Source organism: Idiotropiscis lumnitzeri, chromosome 9 (assembly GCF_059441095.1).
Source record: "Idiotropiscis lumnitzeri isolate Australia: NSW breed Sydney's pygmy pipehorse chromosome 9, RoL_Ilum_1.0, whole genome shotgun sequence".
Taxonomy (NCBI): domain Eukaryota; kingdom Metazoa; phylum Chordata; class Actinopteri; order Syngnathiformes; family Syngnathidae; genus Idiotropiscis; species Idiotropiscis lumnitzeri.
The window spans coordinates 9,299,829-9,323,821 of NC_142399.1; the positions used below are offsets into that span (position 1 = coordinate 9,299,829).

Sequence of the window (23,993 nt, forward strand, 5' to 3'; positions counted from 1 at the left end):
AGGGTACTGCATCACGTACAAAGTCGCACTTTTCCTCGTCTCCCGTCTCTCGTCTGGCCACGTCATAGCTTACCTGGAATGATGGGAATCACTGAGGGCAAGGCTTTAAGGTGCCAAACGCACTTGCCTACCTCAGCAGTTTCTTTTTCACTTGTTACATAAATCCAGATACGCATCGCACTCCATCATCAGCTCATAGCCCAACCCCTTAATACTCGACGGATTCATCAGGGTGATGCACTGTGTGGGTGTGAGAGACACTTTAAACATTAAAAGACATCCACAAAATTGGGTTTAATCCCCAAATGTTCCTCTCTAACTCGCCCTGCCTGACTTTAATTTTACAAAGGATGTTGTTGATTCCAAAAGCTCACTGTAGCCAAAGACTCTGATAAATCGTCCAAAACAATTTTGAGAGCGCAAACTTTCACAGTGGTCGACAATCTGTTGGGTTGCCAGTCGACCTTTCAAAATGACATCCTAATGAAATCTTATTTAGAATAATTCCTAACAGAGTTCCAACTGGCACCGTCATAAAACATTTATTTAATCTAGAGGCGATGTTGGAACATTTTAACATTATTAAGCGCTATTCAAGCATTCATTTTAAAATGAATACATTAGAAACAATAAAACACAAAAATATCAAAGTCCTTTGTTCACAAAAAGCTGATCAATACTAAATGGATAAAAGACTAAAACTGGTCACCACGAGAAAAAATTCCCAAGAGTCTTTCAGCTTCAAATGGTGGTGGATGTCTCTTTTGAGTATCCTTCCCTTCCTTTAATGCCGGCGGCTTGTGTGATTTGCTGTCGTGATCATGAAAATCATCCGTGTTCTTGCTGCTCTTACAGTGTGTGACATTCTCAATTTGACAGAAAACAGTAAACCACACACATCATCTTATCCCCAAACCTTTCCCCCAAACCACGTGTCAGCCAAACTACCAAGAGTAACCTGTAAGGGGCAGCGTGGTGCCAGAGAGCATCCAGACTGCCCGTTGTAGAAGAAAAAAATTAAGTAAGCTAGGCTAAACGTTAGCTCAACTGGGACTTAGGAGACTCAGCTGGAAATTTAATTTCATTTTTGTAAAATTATCTTTGTTCAACTATTTATGCCAGTGATGTGTAGTGAAAGACACATTTTTCTTCTTTAGATAAGATTCAATAAATCAACAATATGCGTCCACCTGTTGCCATTCATAAAACAGAAATAATAGCTTCTTGTTCTCCTTCACTTGTCCAGATTTCACACTAAATCCATTTGTGAATGATGTGAGATTAGACCGTCGTGAATTCATAATTCCCACGTTATGTGAATTTTTTTTCTTTAGTGGAGTTCTGTGAGATTTTTCCAATGTGAAATGGGGGTGAGAAGGGTAAAGGGTGAGAAACGCTACTCAACACAATCGGTTGCAATTTCGATTGATTGATTGAACAAATAAACGCATAACATATCAAAGACATAAAACAAAAAGCAAAACATTAGTTAGTTCTAGCAGTTTATGTTTGAATGCACGAGTAGGTTACCCATATGGATTCATTTATCCCAAATTAATGAATAAACAATGCTCCTCTTTACACGTGTTCAAATAATTTTATGTATGAGCGTGACTTGTGGACCCATTATTCAGTACACACTCTATAAAAAACAAAGTGCGAAAAATATTAGACGTTCCCTTTTATGCATGTGTTTAGATCATGTTTTCAATAAACTAAAGATAAAGACCCCTAGAATGATAGATTCAGTGCAGTTAATTTTTTATTTATTTATTTTTAGTAGTACTATATTTTTTAAGCCAACAAGCAATTCACACATTTGCAATTCTACTGCATTGCTCCATAAATGAATATCTTTTACGGAAACACACATTTGCTTTGTTTGTCCCTGTCCTTGATTTAATATTTTCAAGTCACTAGTGTCACTGTTAAACTATAACTTTCATAATATATCTGCATCGGACAAGAGCTTCAGCATGAGGTGGCTTCCTGATTGGCTGTCATTCTTTTTCACAATCACAGAGTCCGTGTTGACCACACACATAGCAAATTGTCCGGACTATAAGGGTGCAGCTGTATATAAGCCGCAGGAACTCTTTTTGAAAAAAATAAATATTTATACAAGCCACGCCAGACTATAAGCGGGAGCTTTCTATGTTAAAAAAATAGTTGTTTACTGCATGTACACAACGATTCTGTACTGTGAATGCACATAAAGGAACATAAACAGATTGTTAAAACAGTGCCTTTTAACACGGCAACAACTTGGCTGATTAAAACAGAACAGACCCAAGAGAAAAAAAAAAAATCAAGATTTATTTAGCGTATTTTCTGAGCACCCCTACTGGTGAAAGAAAAATCCACAGAAAAGCCGCTCCATTATTTTAGCCGCATGGTTCAAAATCTAGGAAAAAAGTAGCGGCTCATAGTCCGGAAAATACGGTCCGTATTTGTGATTGTAACTTCTGACTTTAATGTTGACTGTTGTTTGCCCAGCAAAATTGTGAGTGGGGAAAAATATTCACTCTTCATAGCCGCAACACCTGAAAAAAAAAGTTTGAACAATTCAAGAAAAACTGATTTGACTGACAGTATGCGATGATCCAGTATATTGAACAATTTCCCCCAAAGTTCAGCTTTGATGAGCTTTATGGTGTTTGAAATTGAATTTTCCTCTGTACATACCACTAACTGCACATAATCTGTAATAATACCGCATAGACAATATTATTATAAATTTTGCGTGCGTGTGAGAGAACCCGAATCTCTCTGTGAGCGGCACGCACCGCATTCAACACCTTATGGAGTGTTAGAGCTTGTCCTTTACGGTGCACTTGTGAAGCCGTCGTTGGTGCAATGTCACACTCTGAAATGTATGCGAGAAAACCCTCTGCATGCACAATGACTACACTGCATGCAGCGCACAATGCGCGAGTCGGGCTAAACGTTGGGGTGGCGGGTGAGGAGCACCACCTGCCAGAAAATGAATACCGCACCCCCCCCCCCAGCGTATCCAGTGATGACGCAGTGGCAGGTCCCAGTGTAGGGCGAGATGCTGTAATAGCATTACTTAAACAGTAATGAGATGAGGCTAAACCGGGTTATCCTATGTAAATATCCATATAGGCTGACGAGTATGCAAGGCGATACAAGCTAAGCCGCCTCTTTCTCTTCACGGCTGGCCTAAATGGTGAGTCAGCAAGTTTTGCAACTCCTATTGCATAGGAAATAGAAACACACCACATTGGCATTCCTGTCAGAGAGTTAATACAACATGGTGGTTATAATAAATCAATCACTGCGCCATAGCCGAAGGTGTGTATTTTTAACCCTCGTACATTTTAGCATGAAGGAGCGAGGGGCAATTGGTACAGACAACACGGGTCTGCCAGCGCACATAAGGAGATTTCAGAGGATTACTTTTGCAATTTTAGACTCAATGCATTATTCATAATCCTTTTGGATAGCTGGGGCCAAATCAGGGAAGGACCTCGGGTCATTAGTAGAGATATAGCTGGCCTGGAGTGAGGGAGGAGCAAGATGTGGAAAAGGAGGAGAAAGGAGATGCTTGTCCGAGTGTATGGGATATATCCGTCACTTAAGCGTGTTCGGAAGAGATTTTTTTTTCCCCCAACTCCTTTTGTGTGATTACCACTTGGCTGCTTTACATGATTTTTATGGCTACATGAGACACTTTTTGCGCTCACAGCGAACGTTGGGCCAACGTGATTACCTCTTAAGTGGTGTGCGATTGGCATTTTTTGGAGTAATAAAACAGTAGACTCGCATGCGGAATCGAGCTCACGCGGTAGGTTCTACAGTCCGCGATTGCTTCTGACAAGCAACTTTTCTGAAATCAAAGTGCATGTCAGGCAATGCGTTTGAACAAATACCAACCGCTCCGAAAATTCCAGTCCTGTTCTCAAAACAATTTTGTGTAAATTCACAAGACAGCAAAGTGTATTGTTTGTGCATAATGAGAGCGAGCAAGTAGCGCTGCGGTATTATCCTCATCTTGCACCGAATCCATTGCGGTGACTTAAGGCCTGCAAGATGAAACGCACTTGCCTCTAAATATATTCCATGTCCTCCGCAGTTTGAATAGAGGTTAGGTCACAGTGGACGGTGTGCAAGGTGAAACACATGGCAGCCATCCCGAGGACTCACTCTTAAGATGAAAGTGCTCTTATTTAGAAGGGTAACAACGGTGCACGAATACACTCAGATAAACTCGGACAAACATCAACAGCGCTCTTTGTGGCTGTTCAATCTGCATATGCGCTGTCGAAAAATGTCTTTGTTCGCCAATTTTTATTTGGGGAGCCGCGAGCCTTCTGTCAGTGTGTAAAAGATAATCGGATCTTCTCCTTTATCACTGGCTGCCAGTCAGCTGTAGAATAGATTTAAAAATTCTGCTACTGCTAATTCGTGTCCATAAATTGCTGAATGGTTTAGGTTCTGATGATATTAAAGAATTGGTACATAATCTCAGTATGGTTCTGAATTATGGGTCGATTAGTGTCACCCAGAGTTCAAAACAAACATGGTGAAGCGGCATTTAGATGTTATGCTGTACACAAATGGAACCAGCTGCCAACCGAAGTGGATCAGCCCCTAGTGTAAATGCTTTTAAATCCAGATTAAAAACTATGCTCTTTTCAAATCATGTTTCAGCATTCTATGTCCTGACAAATTTTAAATCATTAGTTTGCTTTACTCATTTTTTAAATTATTTTGTTTGTAAATTAATTTATGATTGTGGGTTTGGAGGAGATCGGTGTAGGGCGGTCTTCACGTGGCCACTCCACGGCCCAGATTTACTTCTGCTATTTCTAGACTCTAGTGTGTGACTGCAGTGCCACATTTGAAGAGAAGGGGGCGGGGGGAGGGGGGGGACGCTTCGATCGGCCTTGATTGAAGTCGGCTGTGAACACTCCCTCAGCGGCGCTGCCCTCCCTCATCCGCTGGTCTGCATTTGTCTGTGAAATTACCACCATCAGGTCTGACCCGCCTTCACAGGAATTTACCACCTGTCATAAACATAGGGCCCATACACAGTAAATTTTGTGGACTATACTTTACTCTGAAAAGAGTACAAATTTTAAGTAAAATATTCAGCGTTAATTCTGCGTAAAATTTACTCTCAATTTCACTCTGTTTAGTGGGTCCAAATATAGTCTTTTTAGAGTCAATTGTACATAGCGCGCTAGCTATGCCTTCACCCAGAAAATGGAGATCTCATGCATGCCACAATCTACAAAAAAAGCTTGTAAATTTTCAAATCCCCAAGCAGAATCTCGTTAGCAAGCTAGCTTGCTGCGGCATTGTGAGATATATTCCAGCACGTAGAGGTTTACGTTTTAGCACATTGAGCAGACACGCCATAGCATACTTGATGACTGCGACCACTATTTTATATAGTTTTTTTAATCATTCAAATTTGGCATGGTTGTTAATACCATTCTACTCTCTGTGCCAAATTTAGAGGACATTTTAACTTTACAGGGATTAACATTTACCAAATGTAGCACGGTGCCCCTTTTTTTTTTTCCAGATAAAAATCACATTTGAACAACACATCAGTAGTGGTCTATTTTTACTGCTGCCTTCGCCCAGTGTCGAGCTCCTTCTGTTCGCATATAATTGATCTAACAAAACCTTGAAACTTGCAAATATGTCATGTTGTGCCCTCCAATTGGCTGGCGACCAGTCCACGGTGTAACCTGCCTCCCTTCCAAAGTCAGGTGGGATGGACGCCAGTAGCCGTGACCCAAGCGAGGTCAATCTGTGTCGGAAATGGATGGATGTAGTATGTCAATTTCACGCATGTAAAACATAGCAGCTACAAAAAAAAAAATTGCCTTGACAAAATGCTGCGTAAATACTGTTCCATCCGAAATCCGATTGTTTAACTGTCCAGATTCAAAGCCTCCACCACACCAAACTCATTAACAGATTTACCTTAATGATTAACTCGATTATTCTCCAAGGAGCTTCTTGCAAATTACTTGGCAATAAATTATTCCCACCACTGTGTTCACCGATTGGTGTCTTTTCAACTAGCTGTTTTTAGCCACATGGTGTGGAATGTAATTCGCTTGAACATCAACGTGTATTACTTCAATTTTGATGAGGAGGTTCATAATTTCTAGTCTAACTGCGCATGTGACGTCCGTAAACAAGCAACACGCAAAAGTCAGTTTGATCAAAGCATTTTAAGGTTCATTACATGTAAAAGACGCAACTCGATTACGTTCTATGAAAGGGTACTTCATTCTACTTTGCTAATGACGACAAATTAAACTACAAACATTCCTCATGTTTATATAAATGGAATAATTCGATGTACAAACAAGGCTTCGGATTCTATTTGCATATATTCTGTCACAGTGTGCTTGTTTACTTTCAAATTATACATAAAGTAATTTATTTTGACTGCATTTAAAAGGATCAGGATGTGCTCTGTTGCCTTTTCAAGTTTAAGGTCAGACCGGACAGAATTGTAATAACCCAGTGCCTGGTTTATATTTGGCATGGCAGTTGATCATTTTGCTCGATAGTGCTGAGACTGCATGATGACAGTAATGTCGCCCTGGGGAACGCCAAACAGGTGGACACTGGTGGCCGAGCTCACGTTTGCTGCTTTCCGCAGCTATAATAATATCATTTTGCTAAGACATACATTGCCTGTAGCTATCGTTAAATTTAAAAATGCAGCAATGCATAATAGCATAGATAAAGGGGGCAGCTTTAAAAGGGTGGATAATACTTATGGTTACAGTGGCGTACAGCAGAAATAAAGACGCACATCTGCAGATATGATAAAAATAACCTTAACTCAAACTGTCACAGAAACGCATTAGTTGGAGTGTTTCCCTAACGCACTCAGCAGCCCAATATACTGCGTGTGGACAAATGTTAATGTGCGTCCGGGTTGCATAAGAGGACTTCCCCCTATACTAACTGAGCCCTAAACACCCACTAAATAGAAATATGAGGGTTTGTGTTTTATCATTGCGGCAGTCCCATATTTATATGCTGGGGGGGAAAAAATCCCATGCAGGTCTAGTAGAGCAATAAAACTGCTTTGCAGCAAAGCACACAGGGACCACGTGAACGTTAACCATCTGAGCACTCGGAGAGCGCGGACCGCTGCCGAGATCAATGCCAGATAGTGCGAGATTTCACGCTCACGGCTTCGTAGGTACTAAAATTGTATGTAAGAGAAAAAACAGAGTAGGCACAAAGGTGTCTATTTCATTTGTCAAATTTTTCTGAGGCAGAAACAACGAAAAAAAAAAAGGGGGAAATTTTAATAGTCATAGATTGCGGTGTGTAATATCCACTCAGTCCTGTTGATAGCGGTAATGCACCGGTGACATGCGGTGAGGTTTATGGCTGGTGAGGCAGACAGAGTTAGATTTACAAACAGAGTGGTGTATTTGTCATTAAATTAGCAGCCGGACATTAAAAACTGGCATGAAGGTCTTGTCTGACCTGATATTTGAAGTGGACTCATAATGTCTGACATTAGACTTTATTACGTCGATCTCATTTAGATTGGTAGTCCAGTTAAGGTTTGATGTAGAATGTTTTACTTGTTTGGCTTTCATTCATTATTGCAGAATGCAACGGCCACTTGCAAAAACTTTAAGGTTATAACAATTTGGGATTTTTCATTAAAGTTAGTTTGTATGTCATTGTGACTTTTTTTTTTTAATTAGTTTTGGAAAGCAAATTTGTTAGTTTTTATTGGCTTTAGTATTAGATTTAGTCTTTGTTTTAATATGTGGCGTGTTTGTCGAGTGCAAGATTAAAAAAAAAAAAGTAATTGAGGATTTTTTAATAAAGTAAAGTAAACTACAATTCTCTAAAACTGTTTAGCTGTCTTTCTTCTGTACGGACATACAGCAAAATCAATATTTATTTATAGTAAAATACATTGAAAATGAACCCTGAAAGCTCATCTAGAACAATTAATTGAACAAGACAAAAATAAAATACATTTTCGTTTTCGTTGTAGAAAGTTTGCGTTTTATAAACTTAAGATGTCATGTTAGTTTTTATTTTTTTTAAATACTCTTTTGTTTATTTTTATTTGTTACTTTACTCCGTTAGTGAGTAATTTGGCTCAACTGCTCACTGTAGCGCTTCTTGTCTCACCCATGTATTTGAACAGGAAATATGCTAATTCAGCAATTCTGATTAAATCATTATTGGATTCAAAATAAAAATCATTGCAATGCACTGACCAGAGAACAGATTTTTTTAACTGCTTGTATTATTTTAAACACTAAACTCAACGCATACTATGATCTCAAAACACTAATATCATTCCAAACTCATCTCACAACCTGCCTAAGAAGATAAATGGATTACGAATGCTTTTTAGTAACCAGTCCCCAGCGCAAGAACAAACATGCCACAAAGACTCCTAATTTCCACTAACAACACAGGCTAAACTTACAAAGATCTACATCTCTCTGTGATGTATCACTTCAACATACTTCCTTGACACTAATTACAGTAATAGAGACTAAGCCCTGTTGCAAGGAACAAAAAGAACATAACTCACAGAATTGCCTACAAATAAATAGATGGTGTCAAAGTACTACTTTCCTATTAGGCAGTACTTTGGACTGTTGAAAAGACAACCCTCCTCTCACTTAAATATAGTTCCTTGGAAGCAAGATTGGGACCAAAGCGCCGCTTTTCTATTTAACAGGGCTTTAGCATAATTTTGTTTGCAGTTTGTAGGTGAGTTTTTCTGTTAATAGTTCAGGATTGGTTCCAAAAAACAAAAATAAAAAATGGGAACAGGTGGGTCCGAATCTTTTGTTAGCCAAAAAATCTAAACCCATTTTGACCGCTGTCTCCTTTCCAAGGGTGAAAATAAACATGAAGGGGGGATTTATTGCAGTACGTCATCCATTTTTATCCACATCTACAGGCAGTGTGAGGGCATAAAGTGCCATTTTGATTGTTTTTGACATTTATCACTAATTGGTATGAAGCACTTTCACACGCATTTGCATTCATTGCATTTCCTCACCCGTCCGACATGCTTTTATCATTTTTCATTTTTCTTATTGATGGCTGTGTGTTAATGCGCTGTATGCTGCTATTTAAATTTCTCTACTTGGCTGAGCTTTTACAACATTTGTGGTACCAAATCAAAATATTTTACCGCACCATAATCCAGAAATATATTCTTATTTTATGTCTTCCGCTCTTAGGAAATATGGTGAGTAAAGAGGACGGCAAATGCATGGTTGCGTCAGACTCCGATGACTCCGATTCAGACACAGGCCTCGATGCACAGCAGGTGAAGAAGAAAAACAAGGCCTTGCAGGTGCGATTCAAAGATATCTGCGAAGCACAAAATGAATATCGAGGAAAACACACCAGATCCATTTCCTGTAAAGTGACACACCGACAGTACATGACCATGCCCGCCAGACGATCCATCCCGAACGTGACCAGGAGCACGGGCGTGCAGACATCGCCGGACCTGACGAAACGATACAAGACTTTTCCCTTTGAGAGGAAAAAGGGACACACGTTTAAACACGCTGCGTTAGTGGAAGATTACAAAGGACAAAACAATGGCTTTTTGAGCGATATAAAAGCAGTGGGAGAGGATGGGCAACCCATTGGAATGTCGTCAAAGTGCAAGGGTAAGATTGTGGGGCAGACCAAAGCTTTGCTCCATCACACTGATGACAGCAGCGATACGGAGGATTTGATTTGTGACGCCAACTGCGTGGATGGACCCTCTTGTACAGACTCGCATTTTTCACAGGAGTCCCGTCTGAGCAACCCTTCGTCCAAAAGTGAACCGGAGAACCAGGACTGCGGGACGAGGACCAAACATAAAGGATTATCTCGAGAAGAAAGCGATGCCGGCGCTTCCTCCAAGCGCCAGCTGGCTACCCCTGAGTTTGCTAAGGGCCGCGGCCCGGTTGCATGGAATTCTTTGACCCAAGTGGAGTCTTTAGGGAGCCCCTCCAAGGCTTGTAAAAGAAAGAAAGGAGCGCAGTTGAGCGAGCAGCAGTCACATACGCTCCCTCACAGTGCCAAATGTTCGGCGCAGTCGCAGGGACCGTGTCGGATGAGGCACGCGTCGGCGTCTTCCAAACTGCAGCAGACGCCAGGGACGGGCGAAGGCTTTCCCTCGGGAAATACTGGAGCTGCGGGCGTGGGCAGCGGCCAGCAGATAATTCCCTTATCAGACGACAAGGATATCAAAGCACAGCTGCAGGCGATGGAGACGCTCATCAACTCCAGCCAGGAGACTATCAAAGTCCTGCTTGGAGTTATTCAGGAGTTGGAGAAAGGTGAAGCACAACGAGAGGGGTGAGTGCCATTGGATAGATAGAATACCAATTGAAAACCGTTTGACAACATTTTTTGTTTTTATTTTGAGGTACAATGATTCCCCTAGAACAATGTTACCACTTTTACCTTGAAGAAGTAACTTAGTCTCTTGACTGATTACTTCAACTGATTTTGACAATCCCGCTTTAAAAAATTGACAACCAGTGCGGCCTGTACAGAATTGGAAGCACATTTCTAACAGTTTTGTTTAGAAAAAGTTTATTCTTTAATTAAACAGCAGGGTGGACGACCGGTTAGCACGATGGCCTCACAGTTCAGAGGTGCCGGGTTTGAGTCCGGCTCTGGTCTTCCTGTGTGGAGTTTGCATGTTGTCCCCGTGCCTGGGGGTTTTCTCCGGGGTGCTCCGGTTTCCTCGCACATTCCAAAATCATGCATGGTGGGGTGATTGGATATCCTGAATTGCCCCTACTTGTGTTCGTGAGAGCGGATGGTTGTTCGTCTTTGTGCGCCCTGCGATTGGCTGGCAACCGGCGGCTCAGAAAATGGATGAAGACGACCTTTTTTGACTTTACGATAATTCATTATTTTTATTATAAAAAAACATAAAAAATCATGGATTTTATGTAGCATAAACAGATACTAAATAAAAATGTCTTTCAAGACTTCACTTTACATCTTTTTAGGGCAGTAAGTTTTGGCCTAAGGTTTTTGAAGCTAGATAACACTTTGTCCACAGCACACAATGCGCAGCATACCATAATTGTTTGTTTTGTGGACGCAAACTCAAAACAGTGACTGTATTTCAAGCTGGAAAAGACAAGTCATTTTGCTTCCACCATTGTTACTTTTCATGTGACTGATGAATATTAGTATGATGGTAGCCTCCACTGTAACATGTTCGGTAATGTCATTGGTCAGATGTGACGAGAGAAAAAATTTCAGAAATGAATCGCGTCATAGAAAAGCGGCAGGGTTCAAAGAGTTGGGGAAAAAAATAGTGGTTTATATCTGGAAATGATGGTGTTTTCTATTAGATAGGGCTGTGTCCTGATTACAATGAAACTCCTCCTCTCACTGTAACATCGTTGCTTGGCACCACACAATGGTGACAAAGCAATGATTTTATGTTAGACAAGGCTCCATCTTGAGCAAAAAAACGAATAAACAAATAGCAGCGGAAAGGTTTAAGTAAAAATATAATCTGAGAATGTGTGAATTTCCCATTAGCAAATCACAAATTTGCCAGGGCCAGGTTTATCGATCATGCAACACCACATCGACACAGCTCCGCCACGGCTCTGATCCTACCTTGACCGCCTTTGTCCGTCCAATTTGTGTCCGTGCCATTCCTACAAAACACCAGGAAAAGAAAGGCCAACAAATTGCATGAACGGGCTTTTGATCCACTGCACCATCCCTCAGTGTGTTTGGTACTGATTATGGAATCCGACTGAGTCTTGCCTTGTTCCATTTCCTTCAGGATTCTGCTTGATAATGAACTTGGGTTGAAAGGAATGACAATGAATTTTTTTTTCAACATTGTGTTAGCGGTGTGATATATACGGACTGAACTGACATACCAGATGACTTTTATCACACTCAAGTCTGCGGAAAGGCATGTTGCAGGATAACAGGATGAGGCCTAACATCCATTAGACCCCATTCAGATCGCCAAGTAAAAGCAGAATGAAGTACGTAACACAAGCAGCCAGTGTCTCTCGTTGAGTAAAAACATCACGAAAAACCTTCTGGCTCATATGGGGTGTATAAGCGATACTCCCCGTGATCGTCTTATTTAACCACCAGGTATACGTGTGTGATTTTTGTCTGTAACAATATCATCATGCGTCATTAAGAGATGGACCTTTTTTAAGTGTCAGAAAGCATTAACGAACCTCGTTAAGTCCTCGGGCTGTTTCCGCCTAGGCAAATGCACGAATCATTTCGGTCCATCTCGAAAACGTATAGCTATAAGAATTTAATTGTATTTAAGCTTAATTCCTATTCAGCGTCCAAGCGGGTCTGCTCTCGCGCCTCTCGCTGTTCTTTTGCTTTTAAAGGCCCAATTAGTGCAGCCTCATAACGCCGCGTGTGTCTTTCATCTCCACGCACTTGAGCTTGCTCCGCTGCACTCGTCCATCTGGGTTATTAGAGAAGAGGTGAAGTCGCAGGACGCAGTTTTACTTTCCACACGCCTTTCCAACTTTACCTTGAAAAAAAAAAAAATTATTGTGTGATGATTTTTTTTTAAGGCTGTCCTTTTACTCTAGACATCCTGTGAAAGGTTAGACTGGTGTATATTCAGTCCCGCTAGGATGCAGGTGAAGCAACACGTAGGGATGTAACCTTTAGCTCACCAGCTTTACCACAAAAACCGTGACAAGTGAATCTGAAAATGCAGTTTTATCTTATTATACTGCACGCGGCTTATTAGAGGTCAAACTTGTAAGCGCCATCCTGCCAGAAGGAAGTTGAACTAATGATTCTCTTTCCCAAATGTTACGTTATGAAAGCAAGTTTGATGAATCTTCAAGCGATCTTAGAATGGAGTCGGAATTTATGGCGAAGAAAAGTTTCGCTGCATTAATCATTGGCGGCCGGGAAACTGGAAGCATATTTTGGCAGGACTTCAAAGCATTTTAGGGAAGTTGTTTGTTATGTAGGAATGCATTAAATGCTATTTATTTATGTATTTACTTATTTTAAAAAAAGCAGCTTTTTAAAATAACTTAAAAAAAAAATCTTCCTAATATTAGGAAATCGTACAAACAATTGTTTCATTGATTTGGATGTTTTTTTTTCATATAGGGATTTTTAAAATATTTACTTCTGGCATATCAAATTTGCTCAAATCATTTTTAATCATATGTTACAAATTAATTACATTCACGTATGTTAATACACTGATCATTTCACTCAATATATTATCAATGATTAAACATGGTGGGGAACAATTAAATATTAATTGCACTTTCTCTTTTCAAATGATTGCGTCACCGGTGAGCTATTCTTAGGGCAGGCAGGCCCGCAAGTAACTCACGGGGTCCCGGAGGGCTAACCGCTAACACCGGTGACCCCTGGTCCACCGTGTACCCCACCTCTGGCCGAAAGCTCACCCATGACCCCAATTAGAAGAAGCGCTGTAGAAAATGGATGGATGCTGACTGTGTTATTCTTTTATAGGGACATAACCCTTCTGCAAGTAGGTGAAGACTTCCCCCTCAAAAGTCTTACTACATACACATCCCACAAAATGACATCAAAGCGCTTTTGCCAAAATGAACCACCATTACCCCCAGAACTCTTTGCCCCAAGATAGCGTCAAAGCACTACTTAAATCTAAATGAAGTGCCTCCTCTTACTTAAGCACCAAAATGCCACGATGTGGCTACTTTTATCCAAAAGAAATTGCACATTTAAGCTCAACCAATCAGGGGACTGCAAAATGCCAACATCACTGAGTATTTGTGAGGCCGAAGAGTGATGAATATAAAGTCTGATTGGTTAGAAAACAACGCCCAAACTTGGGATTCTGAAGGTGTTGGGTAACTAATATTCGCATGGCAACACATTGAAGCTGAAATCTGATTGGATTAAAAAAAGCAAAAAAAAAAAGCAAAGAAAGACAGGAGCTTGCGCAGACAGGACACATGCTACAAAAGATCATTGCAAGTAAATTATTACCATTTACTTACCATACCACCAGTGTTTTTTTTTTTGTCTTTTTGTTTTGTTTTTTTAATATCGTATCTCTTTTCTGAACTTTTACAACCACAAAAAACTAATTAACATGTCAAGGAGCAGAACAAAACAATTTTCCCTTCTGTGTCTTTAACGTGTCCATTCCAGATCATATATGGAAAGGTCAGAGTTTCTTCGTCGATTTTTCTTGAGCAAATTCATCTGTCCCAATTCACTATTGGAATAGAGTGATATAAAACAATCCAGATTACCACAATAAATAATTTAGCTCCATTTTCAGGTTGAATCATGTTACGTTTTAAATGTACCTCCGTGCACGTGATCGTGTTTGCGCCAGCAGGGAAGGCCTTGGAGGCCCTGACCGCACACCAATATATCATCATAATTAAATCCAAAATGTGTGTTCACAACCACTGTGATGCTTTCGGCACATTACCTCCGCAGGCATACACAGGTTAGCAGTGGAATGCTTATTGTAGTGTGCAGCAGGGTGCGCGGGCAGCGAAACAGACGAGAGGGCAGGACATCTCCCAGGACAGCTGACGTGAGCAAACAACACAACATTGGAATTACGCCAGCAGTCAGCTTAGAGAATGACTTTCAGAGGAGAAGCTTCTATTTCTCTCTATTTCTCTCTCTCTCTCTCTCTCTCTCTCTCTCTCTCTCTCTCTCTCTCTCTCTCTCTCTCTCTCTCTCTCTCTCTCTGATTTAATAGCAGCCTCGCACCACGCCAGTCTATTCCACGCCGCGGTACAAATGTGATGTTTGCTCTCTGTAATTATAAATTTAAGTTCACGAGCTTTGATCATGTGATCAAATCTCCTTCAATTACGACACAGTAGATAACAAAGTGTACTTCAAGTGCTGCCCCGGTGAGCTACTTACGCCAAGATGGATGAACCCTCTGACCTTGAGCGCCTATCAGCAGCTGGACTCGGCCCGGCTCGCGCTCCTGCGTTGAGGTCACCTCTCGTCGAGGTCCGGCCCCGCCACATATCATCTGTCAGGGCCGAGGGGCTACCGTGACAGCAGGCAATTACACGCGTGCATGAGACACGACCCCTCCCCTGCGATTCCCGGACGTTGAGAGGAAAAATAAAAAGACAAGTTCAGAAAGAATACACTCATGTTTTAGGTGGCTTAATGCAGCGAAATACAACTGTCAGGAGGATTGTAATGTTCCCTGTTCTTGCAGCGCTCACACACGACTTTAAGTGGACCCTCGGGGTGATGTTAGCCTACAGAGGAGTGAGAATTTATCACGCTGATTGTCTTTGTATCTGCGGCAAATTGAGTTGAATAATGGCTAAAAACTGGTGCACAGTAATGAGCTGAATTTGTGTATTGAAGTGAATTGTTTGAGGCGGAATCATCCCGGTATTTCCCGATGTTGTCTGGATTAGGATGGAGAATCATGGAGAAACTTCGGGACACAGCTTTCTTTGATTAGTTCGGTTTTATTTGGGTAACAAGCTCGCGTCTGAGGTAAATCTGAAAAAATGGTGCACGCCCTCTCTTTGTATTATAATTTGGACTTTCTATTTTCAATCAGCACTCTTAGTAGAATTTTTATATTCATATGGTCCATTTTACGTGAACTCGAAGTTTGGGAACAATGATTAGTAAAACTACGTTAGTTCGTACCATGATCAATCTTTTTTTTTTTTTTTTTTAAGATAAGATTTTTTTTTGCCTTTTTGCCTTTTACATTTTTGTTTAAAAAAAACACAAACAATCTACTGTTCATTCACATTCAGGGATTCTTTTGCGTACCACGAGAGGATTTTTCACTGTAATTTTTTTACTGTTGTTTGTTTTGATTTTTTTAATTCAGTTATTTTTTCATGAGTTTTTCGAGCATATTTTTGAGTTAATTTTTATTAGTTTTCTTTAATGATTCGTTTTAGTTTGGTTTTTATTAGTTTTAGTATTAGTTTTGGATTTGTTAATGTGCAGAGTATTTGACGATTCCCAAGAAAAACCGGGTGGGGGGGACACTAAGTAATGTGCGATAAAGTACAGTAAACTGCAATTCTCAAACGATTGTTTGACCTTCGTTCTTCTATGTGGACATACAGAAATACCGAAATCAAATGAAGCCTGAAAGCTCTCAGTATAAATTACTTCTAGTTTTAGCTTTATAAATGTCAGAATTTTTATTTCTATTTGTTTCTTTAACGAATTTATTTTTTCAATTTTGGTTTCAGTTATTTTTGTTAACTATAATAACCTTGAAGTGAGCCCATGTATGTGTAATACCTTTTGAGGGTCACTGTGTGAGGATGAAAAATGATCAGCCACTGCCCCTTTTTTTTTTTTTTTTTTTTTTTGGACTGCCAATCAAAAATGGAAAAACGAATGATACACAGTCTCCATTCCATGTGATTTATGCTGCACTGAGTAACTCACCATCTGTCGCCGGGGATGTAAAGGCCAATCGTTATCAAACAATGTTACGGAGCATGACAGGTAATTTGATTATGTAAAATCAGCAAGTCTACACACTTGATTAAGGAAATTTGAGCAGACTGCGAGATCAGAACCCCCTCTGATAGGAGTAAACATCTCGGAGCATCGAAACAACCTGAACAAATTTGGCTGGTGGCCGATAGCCTGCAGCGATTAACGCTCTTTATCTATTTTTTTTTTCTTCTTCCTCTGCAGGCTCACCTACCGAACAGGACAAGACACGGCAAACTGTGACACTTGTCGCAACAGCGCATGCATCATTTACAGGTGGGTAGCTACACTGCAGGCGCGTGTCATTAATTCTGCATTTAGTTCTGTTTTTGCACGCCGGTGATTCAGTTCAGTGTGCGAGGGATGCTCGCAGCAAATGTTGCTACAGAGGAGAATCAATATTTAAATGCAACAGAAGCGATATACTGGGGATTCCAACTGAAATCTTCAGTTATCGACAACAATGTAATCATGCTGAAATGTCGCGAGGAGATGGAAATGGTAATAATAAGAGAACTCCGGTTTCCATTCCAGAGTTGTATTGCGCATACTAATGCTGTAACGTACACCTGATGTCATGTAGGCAAACAAGCCGAGGTGGAATTATCAGCTCCTCTGCTGCTTGCTGCCGAGTAGTGCAATCCGTGTTGCAAGATGCAAGGCAATCATCAAAATCAGTTCCACGCAACAGACAGAATTGGGCGTGATTGACTCATCGACTAACTGATCGTCCCCATTTCATCACTTTTTGTGTTTCCCAAACTTTATATATGGTCTGCCATCAAGTGGAACTGCATTTAATTGTTTTGGCAGTCACTATATGTCATTGGCATAAATAGAAGCACAAAGGTACATTATTTGTAGTAAGGGAAGGCAGCTTCATTTTTATAGCAAATTTCATACACAACGTGCTTCACATAAATGAAAGTACATTTAAAAACATTTCCAAGTTTATATTCAAATAGCATTTATTTAATGGAGTCAGGACCTATAACATTCACTGATTTAAAGTCCAGTCACAGAATTTTTAAAAATATTTTCTTGAGCTGACAGGGAGCCAGTGTAAAGCCTTTTGAGGAAGTCCAGTCTGAAGACCATTTCAATAATCACGTCTTCTGCAGACAAAAGCTTCCCCTTGATGTGCTTGGAGCATGCACCCATTCGCTCTGGATATGTTTTTCATCTGGTAAAGAGCTGTATAAGTGATTTATTTAATATGACTGCCAATTAGTCAGCGCGCCAATGTTTCGGACTTTTGTGACTCCGAGTGTTTACTCACAAAAATCCTCTTTTCTCTGTTGCCAAAAAACATTACCTCAGTTTTGTTTTGGTTTAGTTGAAGGAATTTTTTTCATCCAGTTATTAAATTGAACCTTCATTGCACTATTTTGGGACATTGACAATGTAGAACAAAAGGGGTCAAAGGACTGACTCTTGAGGGACTCCACGTCATTTCCATTCAATAGTAAATAAATGGTTTTTTTCCCCTGCCATTCCACCATTTTTTAAAGTGATCATTCTTTATGGATTGCTTGTACATTTACTTACCATGATGCCCTTTCAATGTGGGAAAGGAGAGCCACATTCAGCAATGTACTTCTCAGCTGCTCAAAAGCAGCGAGAACAGTAAAACCCATAAAGACAGTCAGATGCCGTTGTCAGCCACAGCTCAAACCCAGACACTCATTCCCCAGGCACATGCATGTAAACACACAACCCAATTATGTACAGTATTTTCTATACCTTTTATGCATTAGCATTTTTTTCACAATCTGTGTAGAACGTGTTTCAAAGTATATTGTAAATGGAATATATCCCCGCAATAAACGGAGGTTCACGCTTTAAAAACAAACAAACTTCAAAATGGGCAATTATAAACATTAGGTAACGCTAATGGCAATTTTGTAAGTACCAAAACACTGAAATCTAAATGTTTAAACAAATCAATATATTATTTTACAGTATAGCCAATTCCAGTCAGCATTCATACTTTGTGTAAATATATCATCACCAACTGGGGAAATGCACTGCTGCTTGTACATCAGAGTTCTTTGAAGAATGTCTGGATTTTTTTTTTTGTGTAAATCTTAAAAATAAAACTTGGGCATTGTGATGCCTGATTGTACACATACCATACGTGTGAAAATACATTTTAATCGAGGAAAAGGTTGCAGGAATTAGTACAGATCCTTTTTTTTTTTCAAGTAGCTTTCTCTCTCCCCGCTCTCCACCCCTCGACAAATGCAGCATTTCTCGCTGACCTAGATTGGGGTTTATTTGGAACACAAAAGAGAAAAAAAGATCACAGCTCAACTACAGAAATGAATATTTAGTATTCCATATCACATTCAGGAGGATGACAAAATCATCTGGTTTATTCCGCAGGAAAGCCTCTGACATACTGTAGAATAGTGGATTTAATTAACTCGGATAGAGAGGCATTGATACATTTATTGTTGGGGGTTGTTGTTGGATATTTTGCAAATGTAATGAGAAGTGCTCTGATAAATTGAGAAGGTTATCAAAAAAAAAAAACCATCAGTATGATGCATTCAGGTAAGGGAAGAAAAGCCTTTTTAAATATACAGAATAGAACTGCTAAATCATCACTGACAAGCGTGACAAATCAATAACATCATTAGTTTTGGACTACATGTAATGATGTCTAATTTCTTAAAAAAAGATATCAGAGGGCAATAAAAAGTGCTTTATTATTATTATTATTATTATTATTATTATTATTGTTATTATTATTATTATTATTATTATTGTTATTATTAAGAGTCACTGACTTAAATGTTCAAAATGTGCATGCAACTTTTTTCATCCCACACAGTCCATTTGTTAAATGGAGTTCAGTTATATTTAACATTTAATCTTTTGTAGTTGTTGCAATGTTAAATCTTACATGGCTCACAAAAATATTATATTATAATATATAAAAATATAAGATTTTTTTTTCGTTACAGCCACAAACTCATATCAACCTAACCCATTTGAGACCAAATAAGACAATATATAACTGTAAAAACATCAATATTACAGTAGTGAATTAAAACACGTCTAAAATGTATTTTAAATGAAGGGAAAGTCATATTTTGAAATTAGGAATTTTAAAACACATCCCGTAGTCCATTTGAGATCACGTAAAAATGATTAGGTTGTAATTACGTGAAAAAAAAAACATTTTTCTAGCTGTGCCACTTTTTGTTATGCTTCAGGAAAAAAAACCTTCTACACAATACAGGCACTGACACTACTACCAAAAATGTACAAAGCTAATGTTTGCAAGCAGCTTTGTCTTTCCTGGTCAACTTTTAACTGAAAGTGCAACGATGGCTTGTGTAAGTCCTAATTTATTTGGCTCCGCACGACTCTTTGTAAAACATCAATAAAAGCGCATACGAGCCTTCTGGGTGTTTTCGCATCCGCATTCGACTGCGCCGCTGTTGCGTGTTTTTACTGTGAGCGTGTTACTGGAGCACTGGGTAAGATTTCTAATGAGGAGAATCTGAGAATGCAAACTCCGAAGCGACTTAATTGACCAAGTGAACAAATGGCGCCGACTGCCACTAAACCACAAGATGTCTCGTGGCGATAAAAACACAATGAAGTTGTGCTGCATTAGCCAAATGCTAATCAAGTGGGAGATCATCATTTCATACGTGGCGTGTATCATTAAATAGTTGCCTATTTCAGCTGGTCCAACTGTTTTTTTTTTAAGAGTCATTGAACAGAGCTGGCAAGTCAGGCCATCTGCCGCCACACTCTCCATCTCTGCCAAAACATGATGAGACACTTTGAAATCTCCAAACAGTTTAGTGCTCTTCAGCACAAACCTTTCAAGGCTGACTGATGCTGATGGGACCCATTTGAAGCAAAGGCTCGCTTTTCATCTTTTCTCTTGATTCAACGAATATCCTGGATGCCCGCTATTCTAAAAGCTTTGTGGAAGTAGCTCCTTTTTACACCCTTTAAGAATATAATAATATAATAAGCACCAAAGCGGAATGGCGGGGAACGACTACGCAGTTTTCCGCTTTAGGTAGAATCGGAGCCATAGTAGAGGTTGAGCTGCTACGTTAGCCACTTACACATTAACGACGACCCAGAGCTGGGCACTGGACCCTTTTTTTGCAGGTCAGTCCCCCAACTTCTGGCCACGACCTAGTTACCTCAACCGTCCGGCCTTATTCATAAAAAATTGTCTGCCCTCGAGATGCTAACGGCAGAGGTTTATTTAAAGAGACGTGAGACAGCAGTGTGCGTTCAAGCGTGGCTGTATTTACTTATTCTGACAACACGTAACCCGCGCCTCTCACCTGCTACTGGGGCATACCATGAAAAGAAGGGGGGGGGAATAGCACAATCCCTATAACAATCATTAGGGGCTTATTATGGTGGCACGATGGCCGGACTAAAATCCATGTCTGGGCTTGCTTAATTTGTCCCCCCGCCCTCGGCCCCAAAAATTGGCGTCTGGAGAGCCGGACCGTTCCGCCACCCCGGACGGACTGCTCAGCTCTGCCACGACCAAGACTTTTTACTGGCTCGCTGACTGTGTGTAAGGAAGTCTCAAAATGGGACCCACGATATTGAACGTGTATTCGTATCAAGAGTTGAGCCAATTAGTCAAGGCGTTGACGTTATCTCCCCGCATCAACGTTTAACACTTGAAACATTTCCAATGACATTTTGAGTGGGTTCTTGGAAAAAATGTACCCCTTCACAGTGGGCCCTGGACCCCCACAAAAAATTGAGAAGCATGTCACCTTCTGTGGTAAATTCATATGCACTGCCAGTGCATGTTGAAAGCATCTACCACGTTCTCACTGACATTACATAAAAATAATTATCTCATTGCACTGGGTCGTGACGCCCGTGTGGATACATCCTTAGGACTTAGCAATGTCCTGCTTTGGTGCGCTCTGTTTGAAATGGAACAGAAGAATAAATCCCTACTCTATTGTTGCACCTCTGATTTCACCAGGAATGCAGCGTGGAAGCAGCTCGCGTGCGAGAGAATGTCAGAAAGGCAGAACAGAGGTGTGACGTTTGACAACCCGACACTTACTTCTCCCACCTTGTTATGTTGAAAGCAATTTTATACATCACACCAGGCTGCAAACGCTGGTCTGGCTACGTATGAAATTGTCAGATGACAGGATGACACTGATAGTGTTGTGATACACGCTGATCCAGTCCTGTTCATAGGCGTGAAGGTGAACAATTGTCTATTTTCTCAGTCTGGTGCACAATCCAGGGTACAAACAACTCCTGGTAGAAACAAGTTAATGCTGTGCAAACACCTCACGGCTTTAAAAGAATAAAAACTGAAAGTGTTAAGAACGTTTTAGAGTTTAACTGGAGTGACCGTGCACGTTCGTCATCTCGATCATTTAGTGTACAGGTGGTCATCTCAGATGTGTTTCTAGCCTTGGCATTACGGGTATTTCAGTCTTTGCGGTAACGTGACACGGCCAACCCGCAATAGATTAGCTCTAATAGGAACGACATAGATGACGGAAACGCTACTGTTCCAAAGAATGTGGACCGTCCAGAAAATTTTAGAGCTGTTGCCCGAACAACTGCTTATTGTTCGTTGTAGCCGAAAGCTTCTGCTTCTCCATTTTTGTATGTTTTTGCAAAAACCAATGTCTTGGGCGGCAAAAGAATTGACTTTACCTTGCAAAAATCAGTCAAATAAAAATAAAAATCTCGGTCTGAGATTCGGCTCTGATTGAAATGACTTTTTCCAAAGTTTCCAAATCATTTCAGTCTTCTGATGTACAAGTAAGATCTAAGTTTGATCCACAAAGCGGTCCACACTTCCAGGTAACTGTGATCGACTCCAGTTTGGTTCTGACCCTTAACAGGATAAGCAGTTGAAAATGATTGGATTAGGTGCCATGTTGCTCTGACAAAGCAACGTCCTCCTTCGCTGGTTTAAAGCCAAAGTCGCGTAAATACTGTAAATGCAGAGTCTTCTGTTCCAACTCCGATACGGACATTGGAGAAACAGACTCGCGAGATAAGCCGCTGACCGGGCGGCACTTGGTGAACGCAGTGTGACTGACGTACATTTAAAACAGCAGGCGGCAGCCAGGGGGCAGGAAAAAAAAAATCAATTATTGCTCAAAGTCGGACAGGCAGGAGCCGCATGTTGTAGCCGTACCACAGATTAGAATCCCCTGAGATGTATCCTTTTAATTTCAGCTCACTACAACTTCTCGAGTGTGTCGGATAAAATCAAGAATCCGGCAGCTGCCGAGCTAAGGTGCTCAATCTGAGTCACTGGGTCTTATCCAGACCTCAGCTCTCGCCTGACACCCCCCCCCCAACCACCCCCGCCCCTCCCAATCACCCAATCACTTCCTCTAGCACCCCCCCACACGCCCTTACGCCGCTGACTATCATAAATCACTGCAAATGGCGTGCATATTTGACAAAACAAAAGAAAAGCTCAACATGGGGATGATGAATCAGGGAAATAACCATGTGCTGTAATTTTTACACCAAAGCGGGAGAGAAATGAAGGAAAAGGTCATTTGGTGGACATTTTTCACTTTCCTCGCCTGATATTGAGACGCTTCTGTTATTTGTCTGCTGCCTCTGTCAATACAATGGAGGAGATCAGAAACTCATTTCTGCTGCGCAGCAATTTCAGTGGAAATTGAAGTTGTTTAAGCACCCAGTGTGCGTAATATTCACTTTACTAAATGCGTATTATACAACACTTAGTTCCGACCAAGCAGTTTCATTGGACAAGAATCATTCTGTGAGTTTTTATCGTACAATAACACTGAAACTTTTAACTTTACGTCCACGTCGCCTTACTGGTCTTCCAAATTACAAAACAGTGAGGTGTTAAACATGCAGCTTACGTAGATGGACATGTTTCCAAAAAAATAATATTTGATTTAAACAATGAATTTTCATCAGATGTGGTAGAAAGCAAGGGGAGAAGCCTGGTGGTTTCACTGCAAACTGTGATTAAATGACACATTAACGACCCGGCACTTGGCCAACATGCTAACGCAGCTAACAACGGCACGGTCGTCACCATCGGTTAGCTTTGTTTTGCATTACCGGACTACTTGGTGTAACTTTTGCTCATTTTGGAGCACCCACTATCCCAACTAGTTGTGTGAAAGTGAAACAGTAAAACAAGCTTCTATGCTTCTTTTTATCAGCACTGTTGGCTTTGGCTAGTTAGCATATTGCGCTAATGGCTAAAAAAATTAAGGGACTAAACAAGCACTGAGCCACTTTCAACAAATCAATTCCTACAAATAAATTTCCCGAATGACAACGTTTGGAAATTGGGAGTTATGTTATCAGTGGTTTGTAAAGTAAAACAAAAAATATATCAATATTATCATTTTACTCTTATGAGAAACTGATCTCATTTTACAATAGTCTGTAATTTTTCCAGCGCTGTATTTATTTTTTTTTAAACTTTACCATCTATGTATCGCTGAGTCTAAAAAAAT

The 23,993-nt window shown here is 40.4% G+C and overlaps 1 protein-coding gene across 5 annotated transcripts in view; it reads left to right on the forward strand.

Moving 5' to 3' along the window:
• insyn2ab (inhibitory synaptic factor 2Ab) overlaps positions 1-23,993 on the forward strand; it is a 46,448-nt gene that overhangs the window by 14,181 nt on the left and 8,274 nt on the right. For 4 of the 5 annotated variants that reach the window (XM_088305573.1, XM_088305576.1, XM_088305575.1 and 1 more), the window contains 2 exons: positions 9,237-10,356; positions 16,705-16,776. In XM_088305573.1, the coding sequence (XP_088161699.1) occupies positions 9,237-10,356; positions 16,705-16,776 (1,192 nt within the window). Of the gene's footprint in view, positions 1-3,789; positions 3,809-9,236; positions 10,357-16,704; positions 16,777-23,993 lie in introns of those variants that run through there. The other variant, XM_088305577.1, reaches the window with a different exon arrangement.